The sequence below is a fragment of the Dama dama genome, chromosome 15 (assembly GCF_033118175.1).
Source record: "Dama dama isolate Ldn47 chromosome 15, ASM3311817v1, whole genome shotgun sequence".
NCBI classification, from domain to species: Eukaryota; Metazoa; Chordata; class Mammalia; order Artiodactyla; family Cervidae; genus Dama; species Dama dama.
In genome coordinates, this window is record NC_083695.1 from 38,367,579 (window position 1) to 38,392,039 (window position 24,461).

Consider the following 24,461-nt stretch of genomic DNA (forward strand, 5'->3'; position numbering starts at 1 on the left):
AGAAGAGTTTGTCTAGTCACCAGGATAAGACTTGACAATTAGGCTTTGTGGGGAGAGGAGAGCAAGGGTTCAGTTCAACCTCCATGCTGATTAGATCTCTTGGTGGTGTGTGAACATCCTAGAATAGAGGGGGCTGGGTATTCTTTCTAGAATAGAGAAGAGCTCAAGCTTTAGGGGCCCAGGTCCTGTGCTATGGGATCTTTCTTCAAAAAATTGCAGTACGGAAAAGAGAAGACCTTTCCCTACCTTTGAGGAAAGCTGACATCATAGATTCCATAACATACAAGGAGCATCAAAGGCCAGGAGCAGGTCAGCACGGCCAATGAGGTGGCCAAAGGGGAGGCTGGAGACCTAGGGTTGCTGATGTGGAGACCTAAGGGAAGGGTTGATGGAAGAAATAAGTCACAGGGAACTAAAGGCAAGCAGAGATGCTAACAACTAGCCCACAGTCACTGGGAATGAGAGTTTCCCTGTGATGGTTACAGCAGTGTATCAGCAGTTTGAGGATCCAAACTGGCCACTAGGGCCACATAATGGGGAAACACTGGCTAAAACAGTGGAGAGATTAGGGCAAGCAAGTTAAAGGAGGATGGCTCCAATACTTTGGCCACCTGATGCGAAGAACTAATTCATTTGAAAAGACCCTGATGCTGGGAAAGGTTGAAGACGAGAGGAGAAGGGGACGACAGAGGAAGAGATGTTTGAATGGCATGACTGACTCAGTGTAAATGAGATTGAGTAAGCTCTAGGAGTTGGGGATGGACAGGGAAGCCTGGCTTGCTGCAGTCCATGGGGTTGCAGAGTTGGACACGACTTGAGCAATTGAAGTGAACTGAGGGAAGCCTGGCATGCTGAAGTCCATGGGGTCACAAAGAGTCAGACACAACTTAACCACTGAACAACAACAATCCTGTCAGGAAGCATTTAACAGGAGGCTTCCTGCGTGCTGTTTCACATCGGTCAGGAATCCTTTGGTCCTTATTAATTCCTGAATATTCAGGAATTAAGAGGAGAGGCACGCCTTTCCTGAGGCTGAGGAATCCAGGCATTTCCTTTGTTAGTTTCTCATTATGGTGGTAAGTACCCTCTTTTCTCTTTAAAAGGGATTGCCTTGTGTTTTTTAAGTCTGGAATTTTAATCTTTATCTTTGCTGTGAATAATTACCTTGTAAGACAGTATATGTATGTGCCCACACCACGTTGATTAAAACACCCTTGCTCCATAAGAGCTTGGGTCCCCCTGTCTTTCTTTCTCTCTCTCTCTCTATTTCTGGCTGATTCCCTGGAGCATGAAAGCTGGCTGCGTAACCCAGGGAATATTAGCCTCTTTCCTTCTTTCACTCTCTCATCGTCAACTCCGGACCACCAGGTTCCGGTCCAATAAAGGACCAACAAGTGGCGCCCAGAAATAGGGACTCTGCTACACGTGGCAAGATTTGGACGGAGGGATCCAGAGGGCCTATTGAGACCAGTAAGTATAAAGACATGGGTCAATCGGTTGGAAAGCCCCCTCAATTTTCTACTTTACTTCAGCACTTATTTAAAGTTTAGGGATTTTTGTTTCATGCCAGCGAATAGAGGCTTGCCTTCAGACAGTGGTTGAATGTAACCCTTGGTTCCCTAATGAAGGTAGTTCTGATAGATTTCTGGCCCCTATGGGCTCTCATTTAAGCTGCAATTCTGCCATTTCAAGGTAATTCTAGTCCTCCTGATATTCGGCAACAGGCAGAACACTTATTACATGAATATGAATTAGACGATGATACCTTACAAAAGGCCCAATTAGAATAACATATTTCAGAATTTTCCTACTAACCCTGATCCAGTTGCTCCAAGTGCTCCTCTCCTGCCAGCAGGCAGAAATCCCAAAGTCTCTCCCTTGATAGAACCTAATGATTTTGGCAACAACTCCCTTAAGACACCTTTTAACATTAAAACCAACAACATCTTTCTGAATAACAATAATCTACCCCCTTTGTGACAGAGGCTCTCTGAATTGTTGGCTTTGCAATCATAAGCCTCTGAAGCCAATGGTTTTTCTGCCTTTCCAGTTTTAAGAAATGCTGACGCTCAAGGGCAGATAATACCTCAATATGAAGGCATTAACTTTTTTCACATGCAACAAGTGAAAAAGCCTGCAACTATGTATGGCTCACATTCACCTTTTACTAGAGAGATTCTAAATGCTATGGCGTCTTCTATTGGAAGCTTGATTCCCTATGATTGGCGAAATTTAATAAAAGCTCTCCTTAAACCAGGAGAGTATCTTCAATGGACAATGTGGTTTCAAGATATAGCCAGAGATCATGCTAACAGAAATGCTCAAGCTGGCGCTCCCTGAAATCAAATTACTTTTGAGATACTAACTGGCACTGGACAATTTGACACTATAGAAGCTCAAATATGATGCCCTCCTTTGTTGCATGATCAATTAAAAGCAGTGGCCCTTGAAGCTTGGGATCGAATTACTCCTCAAGGGGAGCCTACAGGTAGCTACATTAAAATATTGCAGGGACCTAATGAAACATATGCTGATTTCTTAGCTAGATTAGAAACTGCTATTTCCCATACAGTAATTGGAGAAGAAGCTAAAAGGCAACTAGAAAAATTACTTGCTTATGAAAATGGAAATAAGGAATGTCAAAGGGCTATAGCCCCAATTCATGAGACAGGGACTATTTTTGATTATTTGAAGGCTTGTCGCAATATAAGATCAGAAACTCAAAAGATGCAAATGCTAGCTAAAAGAAAGGGAAATGCCTTAAGAAAGGGAAATGAAGGATGCTTTACATGTGGAGATAAGAACCATTTAAAAAGAGACTGCCCTAAGAAAGTTAAAAAAAAAAAACCTCCAAAAATCTGCCCTAGCTGCCATAGAGAAATGCATTGGGCCAAAGAGTGTAAATCTAAATTTGATATTGAAGGGAAACCTATTCCGGAAAACTCCAAGCAGGAGACCCCCCAGGTCCCCATTAACAAAAACCAGGGGCAAATTCCATCTTTTCCCTCAAACCCTCAACATCCGGCAGTGCTGCTGTCGATATACCAGCTCTAAACTCCTTTACCCTCAAGCAGTCCCCTCTAGAATACCTACTGGACATTTTGGGCCCCTCCCCCCACAAACCTTCAGTCTTTTACTTGGCCGATCTAGTTTAACTTAACAGGCAGGAAGGCCAGGGGTCTCCAAATAGAGAAAATAGGCTGCAAGTGTCAGACATCTTTGTCTCTCTTAAGCAGCAGGAGGAAACAAACTAGTGATATTTCTTATTTTTTCCCTTCTTTATACAAATTTAAAAGGATGTTTCTCTTAAAATACTGTGTTGCCATAATGACACCTGGTTTCACTTGAAGTTGACTATTCTCAAACCCTGAGTTAACTAATGCATTTTTCTTATAGAAATGTTTGTCTTAAGCTATGTTAATGTGCTATACATTTACCCCAGACTCTGCCTTCAAGTCCGTTCTGCCTAGACTCAGAACCGACTTGACAAACCGGTATGTTTTACTCATGCAAATGTTCTCTTAAGCTATGCTAATGAAACTGTATTTGCTTGGAATTCTGCCTTTCTTCAAGATTCATGTCAATCATTTTGTGGCCTAAGACAACTCACATGGTGCCAAGATTATCTCAAAATGCATGTTGTGGGCGAGGGGCCTGGTGCTATTCTCTTCAGTTTTGAGACATTTCCTCTCTCATTAGCAGACTGCTAGTAGTTATATGACCCCTGGCTAAAGACTAGCAGGGGGGCACTCTTTCTGCCCCCTTCTGATGCCTTTGTCAGAAGCTTTCTCTATCTCCTTTATATTTTAATAAAACTTTATTACATATAAATCTCAATTTGAGAACACATTACAAACGTCTACGGATTTCCAATTAGTTTTTCTAAAATATTTTGGAGAAATTTCATTTCATTATCCTTCTGGTAAGCTATCGAATTTCTTCAAAAACACTGAATTTATTATTTCTCGCATTACTTTTATATAGATGGGACTAAAAACACCAAAGCTTCATTCTGGTCTCTTAAAAAATAAAAAGTCTTTTATACTAAATTTCATTCTCCTCAACAAAATGAATTATATTCTCTTATTCAAGTTATTTGCCTACATCCTTACCCCATTAATATAGTCTCTGATTCTGTATATTCAGTTTTTGTATTAAAAAATATAGAAACCTCCACCATAAACTCCTAGTTCTATTAAAACAGACAATGGCCCTGCCTATATTTCTAGACACTTTAAACAATTTACAATCTTTTTCTATTAAACACATTACAGGTATTCCTTATAATCCACAGACACAAGACACAGTTGAACAAACACATTACACACTAAAGTTACAAATAGAAAAAATTAAAGAAGGGAGAATACACAGGTACACTATTGTCTTCCTTATCTAAAGCAGAAGCCTATAACTATTGTTAATACAGCTTTACTTGTTTTAAATTTTTTAAACTTGCCACAAGGAGATATCTTGACAAGAGCAGAAAGACATTTCGAGGAATTGAAGGACACTTCTCTTCCTCTGCCCATTTGGTATCAAGACGGGTTCAATAATCAATAGAAATCTGGGAAATGAATCTTACAGGGAAGGGGATATGCTTGTATTTCCCCAGATGGATCCAACAAACTTTTTCCTTGGAAAATTCGACCCAAGGGGGCCCCCCGACATTCAAAATGGAGATGAAACAACAAGAACCCCAGGAGGAAGAAACTCCAATACGGGCCATGGCTGCTCGAAAGATCTCCAGGAAAAAAGAAAAAAAAGATCTCCAGAAAGCACTGCCCTCGGTGGCTTCAACCCTGTGACCTCCCCTCTTGGCGACAGATAAAAGCCCTCACTAATAAAGCTGAAAATCTGATTTCTCAACAGGAAATGCCTCAGAGTCCTGAAAACCTTCCTATGGCTATGCTGACCTGCGCGACCCCGGCTTGAGCCAGATTAACAAATCAGACTTAACTGGGCTTATTTACCCAACCCCCCTTTACAACAGGTCGTAAAATGGATGGAGAAAAGACTGATGGTATCAACCAATGACTCCACCCATATGCCCCCTGCCTGGAACACTCACACCCTGGGGAGGAGGGAAAACTAATTAACATTTCTTTAGGCCTTCCACTGTGCCTGGGCCCAGGAAAATTATGCATAAAGGTCAGCTGACAAATTTGGACTTTTGTCCTGCCTCCAAAAGAAGACGTTCGGACATTGCTGCCCTTTCTGTCTGTGAAACATGTTTACGACTGTAACTTTAGGGAAAGAGTTAGGGAAAGAACAAAAAACATTATGTAAAAGGTTACTTTTACCATGACAAAGGGCTTCTTGGCTGGCTTGATGTGGAATGGCATCCCCTCCTCCTCCTCAAATCGTGCTCGATAAACAAATTGGGCCTGAACTATGGGACATATAAAAACTTGCTGCAAATATCGAAGAACTTGCGACTTAGACCAGACATTTCACAGGGACCAGTCGTGGTTATAGTAACTATTTCTTTCTCTATAATCGGTCATATTTTATACAGGCCTGTGTCCCACTTCCTTTTGTTATAGCCATAAGAAATTTACAATTTAATCTGTAACTTGTATTAATTGCCAGTTTTGTGTTACTCCTGCTCAATTCAATCATAGTACCTACAGGGAACAAATCAAGTTCATTTACATTATAATGCCTCTCTGAATGTACAATTACTGCAAAAGGAAATCTTTGAAACTGTTTCTAAACATCTGCCATCTTCCACTAATTTGAAAACCTTTAGCTGGACAGCTCGCTGATCAATTATCTAGGCTAGACCCACGAAGATAGTTTCAAACTATTACTCACAGCATCTGGTCTGGAACTGTAACTTTGATGATTGTCTTGATAATTGTATTTGTTGTTTATCGTTGCCTTTCTATAAGGTGGTTAATACTAACCAAACTCTTTTGGTCAGGACTTTTTTTTTTTTTTTTTACTATATGATAAAATAGGGGGAATTGTCAGGAAGCATTCAACAGGAGGCATCCTGTGTGCTGTTTATCTGTCAGGAATCCTTCGGTCCTTATTAATTCCTGAATTAAGAGGAGAGGCACGCCTTTCCCAGGCTGAGGAATCCAGGCATTTCCTTTGTTAGTTTCTCATTATGGTGGTAAGTACCCTCTTCTCTCTTTAATAGGGATCACTTTGTGTTTTTTAAGTCTGGAATTTTAATCTTTATCTTTGCTGTGAATAACTACCTTATAAGACAGTATATATGCCCACACCATTTTGATTAAAACACCTTTGCTCCATCAGAGCTATGGTCCTCATGTCTTTCTTTCCTTCATTCATTCTTTCTTTCTTTCCTTCCATCCTTCCATCCCTCCCTCCCTCTTTCTTTCTTTCTCTCTCTCTTACTTTCTTATCCTCGACTCCGGACCACCAGGTTCTGGTCCATTAAAGGACCAACACAATCCTATAAAAGGCAAGTGGAGGGCTGTCCTAGATACAGCAGAAAGCAAAAGAGTGACCCCTGCTGGGTGGCAGCTCCCCCAGACAATGCCCCCCACAGGCTGTTACCTCAGCAGCCCCTCTACCAGCCTCATTCCTGCTCAGACCTGCCAGGCAGCCCCCAGCTCTTTCCTAGTGCCTGAGCAGCAATGTTGAGATGAGAAGGAAGAGAAATGGGCACAGCAGCTGCTGCTTCTTGGATTCTGTGTAGGCAGGCTGCTTTTGCAAGGTTATTGTGCAATTTGCTTGTCTTCTCTGGACCTTGGATTCCTGGACATCCGTAAAACACAGACACTGACACTACAACTAAACTCTCAGGGTTGCAGTGAGATACCGATGAGATCGTGGGCTGAGGGTGCTCTTTGAATTCTAATGTGTGTTTAGAGCCATGAACATCAGTGGCAAATGTCCAGAACCCAGGTTGGGGCGAAATTGACTGAGTCAACAAGCCAAAGTTTGCCCTTCTTTTCTCTGGAAACTGGCACTGTAACCTCAGGTTACAGGGTAGGTATAAATAGTCACTAGTGGCTGAGGAACTTCAACTTGCCTGGAGGTTCTGAAGCCCTAGAGGAAGCAACAGTGAGTGTCTCTGTCCGTGCCTCTCAATTTGCTTTCCTGTGTCCAGTGAGTATCTTCCTGCCTGAATGGGAGCTTTATCCTACTGGTGCTGAGGAAGGCAGGGTCTGTGTAGCTGCTCCAGTCTAGGAGGGTGAGTGTTGGAGGTGGGGCACAAGGTAATAATGGATGCTCTACACTGTGTTCCTTTTGTTTGGTGGGAGATGTGTTTCCTGGGCTGGGAGAAGGGGAGAGTTGGATGTGACATCCAACCAGATCTCTGATGCCGTTGTCTGGAAGTTCCCGTGGAAAATGCAATTCATCGTCCTCCTGGAAGGAGGCACTTCTCTGGCCAGAAAGCCCCTTCCCTCCCACTACCTCAGCCTGCCAGCGACCCTCTGTCCTTTGTTTGCACAGGTCAGGCAGGCTTGCTTTCGAGTCTTTCCAATACCCATGAGCCCTTTCCACGGTGAAAGAATTATAGTTTCTGCCTGAGAGAAGAAAGAAGCCCAACAGTGGGACTGACCCATGTCCTGTACCCACCCCAGATCTCACGTAGCTCCTGAGTCCCTTTCTGATGGTAACTGGAAGCTCTATTGGACATCTGCCTTTCCTCCTCTGAAGCCAGGCTTCCCCTAACTGTGCATCTCACATGTCCTTTCCTCCATGAGGCTGCTGGCCCAACTCCTCTTGGAAGTCTGGACAGACTCTAGGTATGCCAGGGACTTTCCTTGTGGAGCTCAGGAATGACAAACCCCGGTAAACACACAGTCATGCTCCCATCCTGTGGTCAGGACAGATCTCACCCAGTTTAGGACTCTGGCTTTTTTTCAGACAGCACTGCAGACCTCCAATACTAGTCTGTCCAGAACAGCAAGTTAGAGGAAACAAGTCTGCCTTGTCACAGCTAAGCCAACCACCTTACTGATACAGAAAAGGACAGTCAGGTCCAGAAGGGGACAGGTCCCACCTGAGGGCCCTCAGTGAGTCCCTCCTGATGTGACAGATGGCCTCAGTGAGAAATTCTACATCCTGGTCACAGTACCACTGGCAAGGATGACAAGCCCCAAAAGGGATGACACAGAGCATCTGAGAGTAGATTCATGCTGCTGGCAGACTAGCTGATCTGTTCATGTCCTCCCTGACCAGACTTTATCCCACCTTTCCCTAAACTGCTTTTGGGTCCCTGCTGCTCTTGTCTCCAGAGGATGGGAGAGAAGGAAGGGAAGGGCTTCTCCTGATCTCAAGGAGCTAGGCCAGCCCTAGTCCTCATCCTTGGATGAAGAGCACCCCCTCTTTCTATTCCTCTGCCTAGGACATGCTTCTCCTCCCTTTCTCCATGTTGCTCCTGCTTCCACAGTCCCAGAGTTCCCTGGGTGAAGAAATGGATATCTATTCTGAGAAAACACTCACCGATCCCTGCACCGTGGTTGTGTGTGCCCCACCAGCGGATAGCCTTCGTGGTCGTGACGGACAAGATGGAAAAGAAGGCCCCCGGGGGGAGAAGGGGGATCCAGGTAGAACTGGGACCATGGGCCTGTTCTTGTGGGAAGGGGTGGACACTGGGGTTGTAACCAAGCCGGAAACTGAGTCTTCTGCTCCGGAAGCCTTATAGATAATCTTCTTCCTAAGTGGGCGGGTTTCACCCAGATTTTGAGCCCACCTAAAACACAGCTTTACTGGCTGCCCTGAGCCTCCAACTTCATCACCAGCTGTCCTGATTCCTCCCCTAGAATCTTCTGACTCCAACCAACCCAAGAACGTGCAAAGAGTGAGTAAATGACTGGTATTTGGAGTCATCTGCTCTAGAATTTAATTACTGTCCATTTGGATTAAATGGTTCCTCTCCAGGGTGTTAAAGATTTTTAATATTTAATTAGGTTCTACTCCATGATGGGTGGGAAAGGATGAGACACTGTAGCCCCATACTCAAGCCTGAATAAAAGGATTTTCCCTAAATATATTACAGAGAGAAAGAAAGGAAGCTTATATTTCTTTGTCCAGCCCTGTGCTTAGGAGTTCCCTTGAGTAGTTTATTTAATCTCACCAAAAGTCTAACAAGTGATGCATTAATCTCATTTGATAGGGAAGACAATTGTGACACAAAGTTGCTAGGTAAAACCCAACCTGGAAGGCAAAAAGGACATGAGTTTCTTTTTCAGACACATCTGTGCTTGTCTACTAGCTCTGTTTCAACAACAGAGTCCCCTAGGGAAAAGTCACTCAGTGTTTCTGAGTCTCAATTTGCTCATCTGTGGATGGGAATAACATGACCACACAGTGAAAAATAGTTGAGCCACGCCTTCCCCGTGCATTTTCTTTTTTTTTTGGGTGAGGCTTTAGGCTAATGTTGCATCCTCTTGCTATAATCAGCAATCAGGTGGATTCTCCTGAGGTTTCCCAAGATACTGCTTATTAAGGGAAGTGTCTGAGAAACACTGCGCCACAGGAGAAGATCTGTGTTACTGGCGAGAAGTGAGAATTCAATGAACCAGCAACAAGGACGAGGGCACCGCCATGGCACTGAACCAGGGCTGTGGAGGGATCAACTGAGGTCTTTTTAACTTTCTCTAGTTTGTATTTTGGTTGGGGAAGAAGGAAATGAGCAACATTTGTAGGATCCTTGTTGCTGGTTCCTACACACACCAGTCTTTATAAGTATCTGTCTGTCCTTTACATACAGAAAGTAGCTTCAAGCATGAATGAACTGGGCCTTAATAAGGCTGCCTAGAAGTGAACTCAATAGTGGAGTGGAATTCAAGGTACGAGCATTCTCTAGCTCTCAGAGGGGCCCTGAATTGAATCCCAGGGCAGGGGAGGGGTGGGGATTTTTCCTACAGTGGCCCCTCAGCTGCATGGATGTTCCCCAGACCATCATTTCTTGTGTTTTCCAAGCCTGGCCTCGAGCCAGTGCTTGGAGAGAGAACAGTGCACAGTCAGGCCAAGACCAGGCTCCACACTGGCTCCCCAGATCCAGGCACTGCTGTCGTTCAACTGTGATGGGTCTAGGAATTTCATGGAGATCTAAGCATCCTCAGATCTTGACCAGTAGGGCTGGGTGGGGCCAGAGTCTGCACTGGGGACAACCTCCCCCACAGATTCTGACACACATGTTCCCAAGAACCTGATGTGAAGGACGAGATGGGCCTGAGAGGAGACACCCTTGAGCAGAGGTAGAGGGTGGGGCTGGGTCACTTGGGGATGCACCAGACGTGTCATGCAGGGCCAATAACACCTGGACCCTGCCTGGGGAGCTGTATTTCCAGGGATAATTCCTTCCTTACTCAGTGCCTCTGAGATTCCTGCCCAGAAGGAGTCAGTGAGAGAGTCCGTCCAGGGGGACAATTCTCCCCTGGGAGTGAAACCTCATACCCCACACATCCCCACCACTCAGCTCTGCTGATGTCTCTGAGCTCATTTCCTTCCCCTCCTCCCACACTCCCTGGGCACTGACCACACTGGCTTCTTGTTGGTCCCTGAGCACACACATCCCCCCACCTCCCCAGGGCCCTGTCCTTGCTCTGTGCATACACATCCTCATGGCTCACTCCTCACCCCCTTCACAGCTTTACGCAAGAGTCCCTCTCTGGCCATCATATTTAGAAGACACCCCTGCCAATTCTCTAGGCTTCAATTTACCTCTGTAGCACTTATTCTGATCTGATATGTTAAACATTTTCCTTTTGGTTATGTATCTCTACATAGTTGAGTTTAAGCTCCATGAGGGAGGGTTTTATCTGTTTTTTTTTTTTTTTTTCCACTAAGAATCCCAGAATTTAGGACAGCACCTTGTATCTAATAGAAGCTCAGTGAATACTTATGGAATAAATGAATGTAAATGGCCAGGAGATAAGGCATTTAAGTACAGTTTTGTATTTCAGTCATTCAGTCCCTGTCTGACTCTTTGTAACCCCATGGACTGCAGCATGCCAGGATTCCCTGTTCTACCTTATTTCCTGGAGTTTGCTCAGACTTATGTCCTTTGAGGTGGTGAGGCCATCATACCACCCCCTTCTCTGTCATCGTCTTCTCCTGCCTTCAATTTGCATGGGGGTTATTTCAGGGGAGACTGGAGCTTCGTGGGGGACAACATCTTTAGGAGATGTTTAGGCTAAAGATCTTTTAGCCCCATCTATTATGCACTCCCACTTCCAAGGAGATTCAGTGTCACTAACCGGGCTGGTCCTTTTCCCCAGGGCTTCCAGGCATGCCTGGTCCAACTGGAAGAGAGGGCCCCTCAGGGAGGCAGGGGAGCATGGGACCTCCGGGGACACCAGGCCCCAAAGGAGAGACTGGGCCCAAAGGTAGGAGGGTGGTGTGTGGTGGGTGAGGGAGGGAGACGGGAGGGGTGACATGGGCAGCCCTGGTGGGGACCAAGGTTACATGCACAGTGTCTGGAAAAGCCTGGAACCTCCGCGCCTGGTCGGCCTGGCCTGGGCCTCTCCACCCACATTCCCACACTGACTGAATTTCCCCAATGCCATTCCCAGAGGAGACCAAGTGGTCAGGAGCAGTCTCCCAGGTCGCTCTTTCACCTGGAGCTGTGCGTGACAAGCTGCACTGCTAGGAAGTGGGACCTGCTGAGCGCACTCTCAGCCGTGCTTCTCCAATGTGTTCCTTCTGCAGGAGGACTGGGTGCCCCAGGCATGCAGGCTCCCCAGGCCCCGCAGGTCTCAAAGGAGAGAGAGGTGTCCCCAGTGAGCCTGGAGCCCCTGGAGGTGCTCGTGTGGCAAGTGAGCAATGAACATTGGGCTGGGCTCATATTCCCCCTGCCCACCCCCACCAGCCACCAGATCAGAACTGGCATTCCAGGATGAGAGCCAGTGTTGGGTTCTAGGAACTGTCTGTCTCCAGGGAGAGGATGGTTTGAGCAGCAGGGTATGTCTGTATCCAGGGAAGGCTGGTTGTTGGGTTTTGGGACAGTCAATGTACAGAGAGAATGCAAGGAGTGGTTGCAGGCACAGACGGACATTTGTACAGGGGGAGGGCATACTGCCGGGGATATGACAGTCCATGTACTGGGGGAGGTGAAAAGTGCTGGAAAGTGTGCCCAGAACTCACACAACTATTTTCTGATCCCAGGGCCTGTTGGTCCACAGGGACCTTCAGGTGCCATGGGTCCCCCAGGACTAAAAGGGGACAGAGGTGATCCTGGAGAAAAAGGAGCAAAGGGGGAGAGTGCGTTTTCAGGTAAGAAAGCTCTGGGGGCTCTAGTGGGTGTGGAGGGGCCAGCAGGCCCTGTTCAGTCCAGCACCTCCTGTCACGCATCCCACGTCCTTATCCCTCCCCCAAGATGCGTCACCCTTCCCTGAGGCCTGGGCTCTGAGTGACCCCAGGCAGTGCTGGATCTGTCTTCACTTGGCCTCTCTCTCCTGCAGAAGTTAATACTCTGAGGCAGCGGATGACAAACTTAGAGGGAGAAGTACAACGCCTCCGGAATACTGTCTCCCAGTATAGGAAAGGTGAGCTCCTGGACCTGACCCTGAGCTGGCACCGATGGTGGACCTCAGACTGAGTCTGGGCTTGGCTTGGAGTTCACTGGGCTGGGTCTAAATTGGACTTGCTGGGACCATGATTGGGACTGGACCTAGACCTGGGACAGGAGTGGGGCTAAGGACAGGGCTGGGACAGAGCCGTGCGCCACGTGCTCCAGGGGCTTAAGTAGACACACGAGACAAGGAGGAGGATGTGGTCCATGTCACCAGCTCAGCAGACGTTCACCACAGCCTACCCTGGGCGGGTTCCTATGACAGACAAGGGGTCACCCAACGCGGGATGCATTTCTTCCCTCTGTGGGGCCAGGTGTACAAGTGCACAGAGAAGCAGCCGCACAGCCCAGGGCAGCAGAGAATCCAGGACTGGTCCTGAAGGCAGGGGTGGGATGCTGCTTGTGGGGTTCAAGGCTCTAGGGACCTGACCTTGGTGTGTGGCCACCAAGTATCTCACCCTAAAAATGTTCTGAGTCTGGCAGGGGCAGTCTGCCTCCAGGATCTGGCCAGTGCTGCACTCTCCCTGCATCTGTTTAGGTATTTAAAGCAGAGATTATTCCCTAAGCCTGGATCCTAAACAGGCCGAGGCCTCCTGGAGCACACACCCGAGTTCCCTGTGCCTTTGGGACTCTCCACCAACTGCACCTTCTCCTTCTCTGCTTTCTCCGAAGTCAGCTTTGAATCCACATTATTCATGAAACCTCAGTGATTGAAAAATTTTTCTGAAGGTGCCGGGTGTAAAAAGGCCTGATCTGGTGAGACATAGGGTTGGCTCCTACGGACTCAAGCCAACTAAGTATTGAAGTAGAGGGATGAGCATTTCCAGCAGTTCATGTCTTCCTCCTTGCACAAGCATATCTGCACACCTATTTACTCCCTCATATGCAGACTGATACAAACAAAGCAGAACTTCGGCATATGTGCTGGCCACACATGTGTACCTAAAGACCACTCAGTCCACACCATCTACATACATGAACACACATGCACACCGATGCACACCCATCACCCAGATGAATGGGATGTAAACCAATCATGGCACATGAGCTTGCACTGACCTTGTCCAGGGCTGTCTGGGTGCCACCCTGACTATGTGGAAAATCTGGTCTCCAACTGCTTATTGAAGCTACTCAGAGGAAAAAGGCAGTGGGTCAGGATGCTGCCTGGTTTTCGAACCAACCCAGTGAGCCCTCTTAGCAGCCCTGAGGATTTCCATGAATGATCCTGGAAGCCAGAGTGGTATGGATGGGATGGCACAAAAAGAGATACTTAAACACCACATAGGGGATGTTGTTATATACTGTACCTCTACCTTAGAAATAAGAAATTAGACTCTGAAAAGGGAAGTGACTTTCCCGTGCCACCTGGGCTGATATTGTCAGTGTGGGGCTGACCACATGGACTTCTGAGGCCCAGACAGGGCCCTCTCCAAAGCTGATACCATCCTGCCCTCCTGCCCCCATGCAGCGCTCTCAGATGGCATCATGCCCTGCTCAGTGGTGCAGGGAGGCTGACTGGCTGTAGCATCACCTGCAAGCATACGGAAGCCAACAATGGACTGCCCCCAGTGCAGAGGTCAGCACTTGGCTGCTCTCAGATGCACCCCTGCCCTCCCTTTCTCCTCACCCCTTCACACAGCACAGAAGTGCTCAGACAGCTCCACACGCCCGGTCATCATGCATGGGAGCGAGTGAGCTGCCTGCGTGGAGTTTTCCCCACTCTCAGGAGCTGCCCCGGGCTCTAAGTGTCATTTCCCTGCTACAGTCCTTCCTGTTTACACAGTAATTAAAGTCCCGGATTCTGGTGAACATCACGGGGAGGAACAGAAAGTGCACATAGGAGCTTTAGTGTCACATCTAACAAGGTCTGATCCTCATCTACATCTTACAGTTGGGCGACTTTAGGCCTCTTGCATAAGCACCTGAGTTCCAGGGTCCTCACCTCTTACATGATGAGTGCTCAGGAGCTATGTGCCTTGCTTTTTTCTACCTGGTGCCCTGGTACCCTGGTGGGAGCTGGGGGCTCCAGTTGGATCACAAGTTCTAGATGCTGGCACATCTCCAACCTGAAGCCCAGCCTCATTTCTCCTCATTTCCCTAGCGGCGCTCTTCCCATCTGGCCTGGCTGTCGGGGAGAAGATCTTCAAGACAGCAGGTGCTGAAAAATCATATTCGGATGCCCAGCAAGTCTGCAGAGAGGCTAGGGGACAGCTGGCCTCCCCACGCTCTGCAGCCGAGAACGAGGCTGTGACACAGCTGGTCAGAGTCCAGAACAAGCACGCTTACCTGATCATGAATGACATCTCCACGGAGGGCAGGTTCACCTACCCCACAGGGGAGTCACTGGTCTATTCCAACTGGGCCAGTGGGGAGCCCAACAATAAGGCCAAAGATGGAGGCCCAGAGAACTGTGTTGAGATCTATTCTGATGGCAATTGGAATGACATAGAATGCAGTGAGCAGCGCCTCGTGATCTGCGAGTTCTGAGCCCCCGGGGAGGAAGGGGAAAATGTCAGGCCTGTGTGCTGCCAACATCTCAATAAAAACGTGAACCTCTGCTGCTCACGGCTTCCTCACTGAGCCATAGGACGAGACCAGAAGGCAGGATCCTCAGCTCTGGCTCTCTTCTCTTCTTGCACTCCCTCTAGACATGGGCTCATTCTCTCCCATGGTTTCAAATCCCTTCTATTGATGCCTCCCCCAGGTAGAGCCCTGTTTGGACCTCTCTCCAAACCCCAGACTCCTCTAACCAAGGTATGCTACAGCCCTGGGGCTTGGAGGTCACAGTGGAGGGAAGCACCAGCTTCTCTGGCCATATTGAGTGGCCTTACACCCAGTAGAATCTCCTCACCCTTGACCTTGACCACCCAGGATCTCTTTCTTCCCATGACAATGTGACTGTGGATGGCTCATCAGAGAATGTACAATTCACAGTCCTAATCCCTTCTGAAGTTTCAGGCAGAGAGGGTGTCCAGCTATGTTCAGATTCATCCCCCAACCTCTTCCTTCCTTGAAGTACAAGGGATGTTCATCTCCACTCTGCCTCAGAGATAGTTATTCAAGTGCTTCTCAGTTTAGAGAAATGGAAATCAAGACACAGAGATGAAGGGAACTTGCATAGGTAGTAAACTCGGAGTTAGTGAGCCTCTGGGCTGGACAACTGGTGTTTGTCAATTCGAGTAAAATTCAAGTTTTATTCTCACCTAGACACTCCAAGGACAAAGCTAGTGGCAAAAGCTGAGCTTTGCTAAAGCAAAGTGATATGGTGCCCACTCCTGAGTTCAACAAAGTCTTCCCTATCTACACATGCTCAGGATAGCTTCTTGGGGGTCAAAAAGGGAGGGGCCCGACCCCATAATAAGTGTGGACATGTACTAATAAGACCCTGACATGGGATGTATCTTAGAAAACAGTTTCACAGGCACCTGGGGGAGGGTCCATGGCCCAGTCAGTTGTAAGAAATTAACAAGATTTAAGGTAAAAAAAGGTAAACAAAGTCCCTGAAGGACTGTCTTACATAAGTCATTTATGTCACTTTTTACTGTGCTCCCCCTCATTCAGGACATCCTCACTCTACCATGGTATGTGTCTCTGCTTAGTTCTGACTTACTGCGCTCCTCCTCATTAGAGAGGATGCCCATACCCTTTCTCTCTGGGGGCGTATTTCTGCTTTGCTTCTGTCTTAAATAAACAACCTGTTTCTCTGTGTGCTCTGCCATACAGTGTGCTGTGTCTCTAATAATAAACTTTGTACCTATTTATCCTTTTTGCCTCCTTGAAACATTCTTGCTTTCAAATGGGGGAAAGAGCCAGAGTCACTTTGCTTCTAGCCTTTAGTTCCTGGTGGTGTGTTGACTAGGATTCCTGGGGTTTCATCCAGTCTACCCAGGTTCCATCCTTGGGCAGGCAAAGGGAAATAAGATATCTCTTCAGAAGCACTCGCTGCTCTCCCTCCGAGATCAGGAGCACTGGTTCTACAACTCATTCATGTAAAAGGCCATCTGACCCCAGAACTTACACTTGTGGCTTGTAAGTTTTGACCATAGGCCTCTGTATATTTACTTGATTTTATTGACATACTACTGCAAGGAGTTCCACTAAAGCTATTCAAAACCCTAAAGGATAATGCCATCAAGGTGCTGCATTCAACATGTTAGCAAATCCAGAAGACCCAGCAATAGCCACAGAACTGGAAAAAGTCAATCCTCATCCCAATTCCAAAGAAAAGTAGTAGTAAAGAATGTACTAACTGTTGGACAATTGCACTCATCTCCCATGCTAGTAAGATCATGGTTAAAATTTTGTATGCCAGTCTTTAGCATTGTGTGAACCAAGAACTTCCAGAAATCCAAGCTGGGTTTAGAAAAGGAAGAGGAACCAGAGATCATATTGCCAACTTTCACTGGATTGTAGAGGAAGCAAGGGCATTCCAGAAAGACATCTATCTCTATTTCATCAACTATGCTAAAGCCTTTGACTGTGTGGATCAAAACAAACTGTGCAAAGCTCTTAAAGAGATGAGCATACCAGACCATCTTACATGTCTCCTGAGAAACCTGTACGTGGGGGAAGAAGCAACAGTCAGAACCCTGTGTGAAACAACTGACTGGTTCAAGATTGAGAAAGGAGCACAACAGGGCGAACTGCTGTTCCCCTATTTATTTAACCCACACACTGAGCACTCCATGAGAAATGTCGGGCTGGATGAGTTACTAGCTGGAATGAAGATAGGTGGGAGAAACATGGCTACCGCAGATATGCAGATGATACCACTCTATGGGCAAAAGGCAAAGGGGAACTAAAGAGTCTCTTGATGAGAGACAAGGAAGAGGGAAAGAGCCAGATAAAAACTAAATATTAAAGAAAAAAAAAACTAAAATCATGACATCCAGTCACATTACTTCATGGCAAATAGAAGGGGGAAATGTGGAAGTAGTGACAAATTTCCTCTTCTTGGGATCACTGCAGATGATGACTGCAGCCATGAAATCAGAAGACGATTTCTTCTTGGCAGGAAAGCTATGACAAACCCAGACAGCATGCTGAAAAGCAGAGACATTACTCTGCCAACAAGGTCCATATAGTCAAGGCTATGGTTGTCCCAGTGGTCATGAACAGTTGTGAAAGCTGGACCGTAAAGAAGCGGAATGCCAAAGAATTGATGCCTTCAAACTGTGGTGCTAGAAAAACTCCTGAAAGTCACCTGGACAGCAAGGAGATCAAACCAGTCAATCCTAAGGGAAATCAACTCTGAAAACTCATTGGAAGGAATGATGATGAAATTCCAGTAGTTTGGTCATCTGATGCAAATGGCTGACTCTATGGATAAGTCCCTTATGCTGGGAAAGATTGAGGGCAGAAGAAGACGAGGGCGTCAGAGGATGAGATGGCTGGAAAGCATCACCGATGCAATGGACTTGAACTTGGAGAAATTTCGGGAGATGGTGAGGGACAGGGAGGCCTGGTGTGCTCCAGGCCATGGGGTTGCAAAGAGTCAGACCCAAGTGGGTGACTGAACACACTGCAAAGAAAAATTTAAACGACATCTGTACTTCAGAATTTGGAATGAGGCCTGAAGGAACCACAGGCTCATGGAAAGGGTTGATGAATACCCCTCCTCAAGACAGGAAACCAGCCACTCTTTTCTTTGTTCCCAGGGACCAGGAGGACTGACCTATCTGGCCCTTTCTGAATAGACCCCCAAGTCCCACCCCTCTTCCCAACACACTTCCAGCTACAGCAGGTATACGGGACAGCAGGTCTGAAAACAAAGGCACACCTCTCAACAGCGTGTACACAGCTCAGGCTCCTGCTAAGATCTTTCTCCTGTTACAGAAAATATCCTCAATTTCTGATAGTATCCAAAATATAAACAGTTATGAGCAAACAGCTCTTTAGTATAAAGGCCATGCCTGGTCATTATTATCAAGGGAGTTTAGAGCATCCTGTTTTTATCGCATATAAGACAAACAATTGGATCTAGTTGAGCCCAAGGGAGGCATTTTTTCCTGAGAACAGAGAATTCTGAATTGACTTTAGAAGGACTGGTGGGCACAGGCAATCTTGTGCTACCTCTGTGGCTTCTGCCTCTCTCTGCCCATCCTCACCGCTTTCCCTTCTTTGCACAGCAACTTCCTCTATGTCCAGGTCTCAAAATCACAGAGATCAGAAACTCTTGCTCTCTTGCTTGACATCAATTCCAAACTATGTGGAAATGCATCTACCTATCTCAGATGCCCACCTCTTATCCAGTCAACTCACTCTGGAACTGCATAGCCCAACATGGCCATGGGATGCATGGAAGGTCATTCTGGTCTGAGAAGATGCTCTGTGGGTGATCACTACTCATTCCAATATGTAAGCCACGCATATTTCTAGACAAGGGGGAACTTTATGACTCTCTAGGAAGAAAAAACACTCCTGTGTTGCTGAAGTCCGTAAATGCTGAGACCCCAAAGCCTAGGAAGAAGCTTCAGATCAACCTGCACCATGGGCCATGGGAGTCTGGTTTGCATCTCTCCAGCACAGAGAATAAGTAAAGAGAGTCATTTGGGCTCTGCAGACACAGTCTGATTAAAGCAGAGGAATGAGGCAAGTATTTCAGAAAATACAGAATTTTAACCATTCTTGAACACAGAGGTCTCTCCCTCCTACACCTTCAGTTATGAGCAAATGTCAGCATGGATCTCCAATCACATCAGCCTCACCCAAACCATAGTAGCCATGACCCTAGTTTAGTAGCCTAGGTGCCAAGTGAAGCCAGAGCTGTGGGCCTCTTATTTTCGAAATGTTAAGACACTCACAACGCCAGCTGACATCATGGGAGCAAGCTGAGATTCTTCCATGTCTGAAAGTATTGTTGTTCAGTTGCTCAGCCATGTCTGCCTCTTTGTGACCCCATGGACTACAGCACACCAGGCTTCCCTGTCCTTCACTCTTCTTATCCTTCAGTCTCTTTCACTCATCTCTCCTCCTCTCCTGACACTCCACAGAGGGGAGCAGGAGCCTCAGCTCTGGCTCCCTTCTCTCCTTGCACTCACTCTAGTCTTGGGCTCATTCTCTCCCATAGTTTCAAATTCCTTCTATTGAGGCCTCCCCCAGGTAGAGCCCTGTTTGGACCTCTCCCCAAACCCCAGAATCCTCTCACTAATGCAATCCGTAGCCCTGGGGCTTGGAAATCATCGTGGCTGCCCCTTGCTGGGAGGGAGGTACTAGCCTTTCTGGCCATATTGAGTGGCCTTACACCCAGTAGAATCTCCTCACCCTTGACCTTGACCGCTCAGGACCTCTTTCTTCCCGTGACAGTGTGACTGTGGGTGGCTCATCAGAGAATGTACCATCTGCACAATTTTAATCTCTTCTGAAGTTTGAGGCAGAGAGGGTGTCCAGCCATGTTCAGATTCATCCCCCAACCTCTTCCTGCCTTGAAGTACAAGGGATGTTCATCTTCACTCTGACTCAGGGATAATCTAGTCAAACCCTTCTCATTTTACAGACATGGAAACCAAGACACAGAGAGGAAGGGAACCTGCACTTCATGAGGTAGGAGATAGTGTGCCTCTGGGCTGGACACCTGGTGTTTGTCAAGTTGAGTAAAATTTAAGCTTTATTCACACCCAGACACTCCAAGGACAAAGCTAGTGGCAAAAGCAGAGCTCTGCTAAAGCAAAGAGATAAGGTACCCACTCCTGAGTTCAACAAAGACTTCCCTGTCTACACGTGCACAGGAAGGCTTCTTGGGGGTGGAAAAGGGAACGGGCTTCACCCCTGGTAAGTGTGGACATGCACCCATAGGCCTCTGTGGTGGGATCTTAGAAAACATTTTCACATGCACCTTTTGAGGGTCCGTGGACCAGTCAGGTAGGAAGGTATTAACCAGATATTTGGCCAAAGGTAACAAAGAACCTAATGGACTGTCTTACATAAGTTATTTATGTCAATCCTTACTGCACTCCCCCTCATTCAGGACGACCACACTCCACCACGGGGTGTGTGTCTCTGCTTAGCTCTGACTTACAGCACTCCTCCTCATTAGAGAGGATGCCCATACCCTTTCTCTCTGGGGGCGTATTTCTGCTTTGCTTCTGTCTTAAATAAACAACCTGTTTCTCTGTGTGCTCTGCCATACAGAGTGCTGTGTCTCTAACAATAAAGTTTTAATCTATTTACCGTTTTTGCCTCCTTGAAACATTCTTGCTTTCAAATGGGGGAAAGAGCCAGAATCACTTTGCTTCTAGCCTCTAGCCCCTGGGGGTGTGTTGGCTAGGATTCCTGGGGTTTCATCCAGGGTATCCAGGTTCCATCCCTGGGCAGGGAACTAAGATATCCCTTCAGGAGCGCTCACTGCTCTCCCTCCGAGATCAGGAGCACTGGTGCTGAAACTCACTCATGTAAAAGGCCATCTGACCCCAGAACTTGCATTTTCATCTTGTAAATCTTTACACCAAAGGCCTCTGAATACTTAGCTGATTTTATTGACTCACTACTGCAAAGAAAACTTTAAATGAAATCTGTACTTCAGAAATGGGAATGAGGCCTGAATAACCACAGGCTCAGGGAAAGGGGTGATGAATACCCCTCCCCCAGACAGGAAACAGGCCACTCTTTCCTTTGTTCCCAGGAACCAGGAGGACTGACCTCTCTGGCCCTTTCTGAATAGACCCCGAGTCCCACCCCTGTTCCCAACACACTTGCAGCCACACTGAGTATATGGGACAGCAGGTCTGAAAACAAAGCCACACCTCTCAACAGCATGCGTGCAGCTCAGGCTCCTGCTAAGATCTTTCTCCTGTTACTGAAAATATCCCCAATTCCTGGCAGTTTCTGAAATATAAACAGTTACACAACAGTGAGCAAACCGCTCTCCAGTACAAAGACCATGCCTGGTCATTCTTATCAAGGAAATTTAGGGCAGCCTATTTTTATTGCAAATAAGAAAAACAACTGGATCTAGTTAAGCCCAAGGGGGGCATTTTTTTTTTTCTGCAGAGAATTCTGAATTGACTTGAGAAGGACTGGTTGGTGGGGGTGGGGGGTGCAGAGGCAAACTGTGCCACCTCCATGGCTTCTGCCTCTCTCTGCCCATCCTCACCTCTTGGCTTTCAGATGGGAGAGGGGTGAGGGCAATACACAGGTGTGGGAATTGGAGGTAGAAACTACGGGATGTAAGATAGGCTCAAGGTTGTGTTGTACAACGTGAGGAATACAGCCAATATTGTGTAATACTCGTGAGTGTAAAGTAACCTTTAAAATTGTATAAAAATGCACAATTAAAGCAAAAGCAAAAGATAAATACTTGGTTCACAGGAGTCACTTTGTTTAGTTTTGACTCCAAATGCAACAAGCAGAAACTAGAATAATTATGTGCCCAGTAGAAAGTATTGGTAATTGTGTCCTCTTGTTTCAATGAAATCTTATCACATTTTGAAACCTATTTTGTGTTTTGTATGCTCTTGCCTATGAGGAGATACCAGGTCAAGTGAAGACAGACACCCATTGACACAACAGTAGGTTATAGGCTGGGGGAGGTAGAGGCTGAAGCATCAGAACACAAAGTACACAAATTAAACACAATTAAACAAATTGAGAGAATGTCATGGGATAGATCAGATCATTGATTGAATGTATTTTCTATTCTTTTCTGTCTGAAAGGCAAAACTTAGATGCATATTATGTGAATAGAGCTAAATTAGACACGATTCAATTTTGGGGTCACAATATTTCCTAAAAGGAGCATGAGGTCTTGACCCACTGTGGACAGTTGGATCAATAACCTGTGAAGGTAGTTTATTTTTTGGCAGGAGTACTTGGCTTAATAGATTTGGTGAGGTCACACCACATGCAGTGACTAGTGAATGGAAGTAGCCAGCACATAATATGTTATGTTTCTCAAGTTAGTAAAAGTCAGTTCATTTATTTGGAGTTATCATGCATGTGAATAGCATAAACCTCACTTGAAAAGAAACTCTGCTCGCATTGATTAAGACCTTGAAGAATGCTTTTTGATCAGCTGAAGATTCTTTTAAAATATGCTCAAATATTCAATAATCATGTCATCCTTGGATTTTTTAAAATTTAAAGTAGTTGGTATAACCATACTTTTCTGTGGACTCAGAAAGGAAAAGAAAACCCAGAAAATTCATGATATCTATTTTTTTTAAGCAGTAGTGTTCTGAGGAGTTGGCAAATAGTAGCTCTTAAGGACTCATTGAAAAATTTTGAAAGCTGGTCATTAAACCATTATAGATTAAATGCATAAAAATTAGAAAACACTATGAAGAAGTACTTTTTACTTCGATGAGCTACTTTGCCAGGATACCACTAGATAGAAATATATGGTGAGCAAATATCCTACTCCATAAACAAAGATGAACAAATCCTGGCATTTGGATGGTAACTTACCAGCTATCACTGGCAAAAATGAGGCTTAGAAATAGGGTGGTGTGCTATCATTCAAAACTATTCACCAAAAGTCATTAAAGTAGGCATATTCAGAATGTTTTTCATGTCCTTTGTGCAAATTTTCATATAATTCTTTTCAGAACAGAATATCAGTAAAATGTTGGGCTTTTAAGTGAATCAATATGCTTCCTTCTATTAGAGGTGATAAATTATTTACCAATGGTTATTGCTTTAGTTTTGAAAGGAAATGTAATGCCAGTCAACTTAGTACTTTCATGGTTAAAGATATTTTAATTATTTACTTTTTAAAGATACTGTTTTATTTCCTATTTTATTTCATGGTTTGTAATATGGCATTTCTACTCATGTAATTTAGACAGTGCCATTAATGATATCGGAGGAAACTGATATTTTTCATTATAGAAGTATTTGGCAAATATACTGTTTGTTTTTCCTTTTTATTTTTAAAAAATTTTTAAATTTTATTTATTTTTTGATTTATTTTATTTTTACTTATTTTATATATTTATAAAATATAAATTTTATATTGTATATTTATATTTATTTATATTATATTTATATTTTATTTATATTACATTTATATTTTATTTATATTTATTTAATATATTTTATTTATTTATTTATTTATTTATTATTTTTTTATTTAAGAGACAATCTCACTTAAAGGCTTTTTAAAAATTAAAGTGTATTGAATTTACAGTGTTCTAGTCACTTCTGCTGTATAGCAAAGGGATTCAGCTATATTCATTTTCCCTACTTTCCATCATGGTTTATCACAGGATATTGAATATATCTTCCTATGTGATAAAGTAGGACCTTCTTATTTATCTAGTCTGTATATAATTGTTTGCATCTGCTAACCCCGAACTACAACTCTATCCCTTCCCCATGGCCCCTAAAGAAGATTTTAATTGAACAAATTATGGATCATCTACAATCAGAAATATTATACATTTCTCTTTGTCTCTAATAACATGGATATGTATTCTGAAATAATCACAATCAATATTTAAGCAGGACTTTAGAACACAGAAAGCATTATAATTTCCATTCAATTCCCTAAATCTTTTTTTAAATATATTTTTGTTTCATTGAGAAATAATTGGCATACGTCACTGCTATTCTCTCATTCTTGACCTCTCTTTACTGTCCTTAGGTCCATTTTATTCATCGTAGGAATGCAGTCTTCTCTAGGTTTTACATTTATTCTGTTTACTTTAACATCTCTTCCATTATTGTTTATCTATTTCTTCATCATTTACTAGTCTGGACTAGTTCTGTAGAGATGACATTTGTTCACATATTCTTTTTGTGTTTTATATATCATGTCTGCTTCTCCCATCATTTGTTCTTCCCTTTATGGTTATACAATGTTATAGGTCTTCTATTGCTTTGTCTTTTTATTGATGAACATTTTTGCAATTTTAGTGTTTTTCACATTTTTCTCTTCTTCCTCTTTTTTCTTCTTTATTTATATTGTGATGTTTCTATGTATGAATACTTCTATACTCTTCGTTTCTTTGACTATATGCTTTCT

The 24,461-nt window shown here is 45.0% G+C and overlaps 1 protein-coding gene across 1 annotated transcript; it reads left to right on the forward strand.

Moving 5' to 3' along the window:
• Window positions 1-1,095: 1,095 nt before the first annotated feature.
• LOC133070640 (collectin-43-like) lies at window positions 1,096-15,754 on the forward strand. The gene is given in 9 exon segments (XM_061163027.1): window positions 1,096-1,470; window positions 6,018-6,118; window positions 8,330-8,531; window positions 11,211-11,318; window positions 11,641-11,661; window positions 11,664-11,732; window positions 12,097-12,204; window positions 12,393-12,476; window positions 14,604-15,754. Coding segments are annotated over 8 exon segments (984 nt in total). The 5' UTR covers window positions 1,096-1,470; window positions 6,018-6,112; the 3' UTR covers window positions 14,990-15,754.
• The last annotated feature ends 8,707 nt before the right edge of the window (window positions 15,755-24,461 follow it).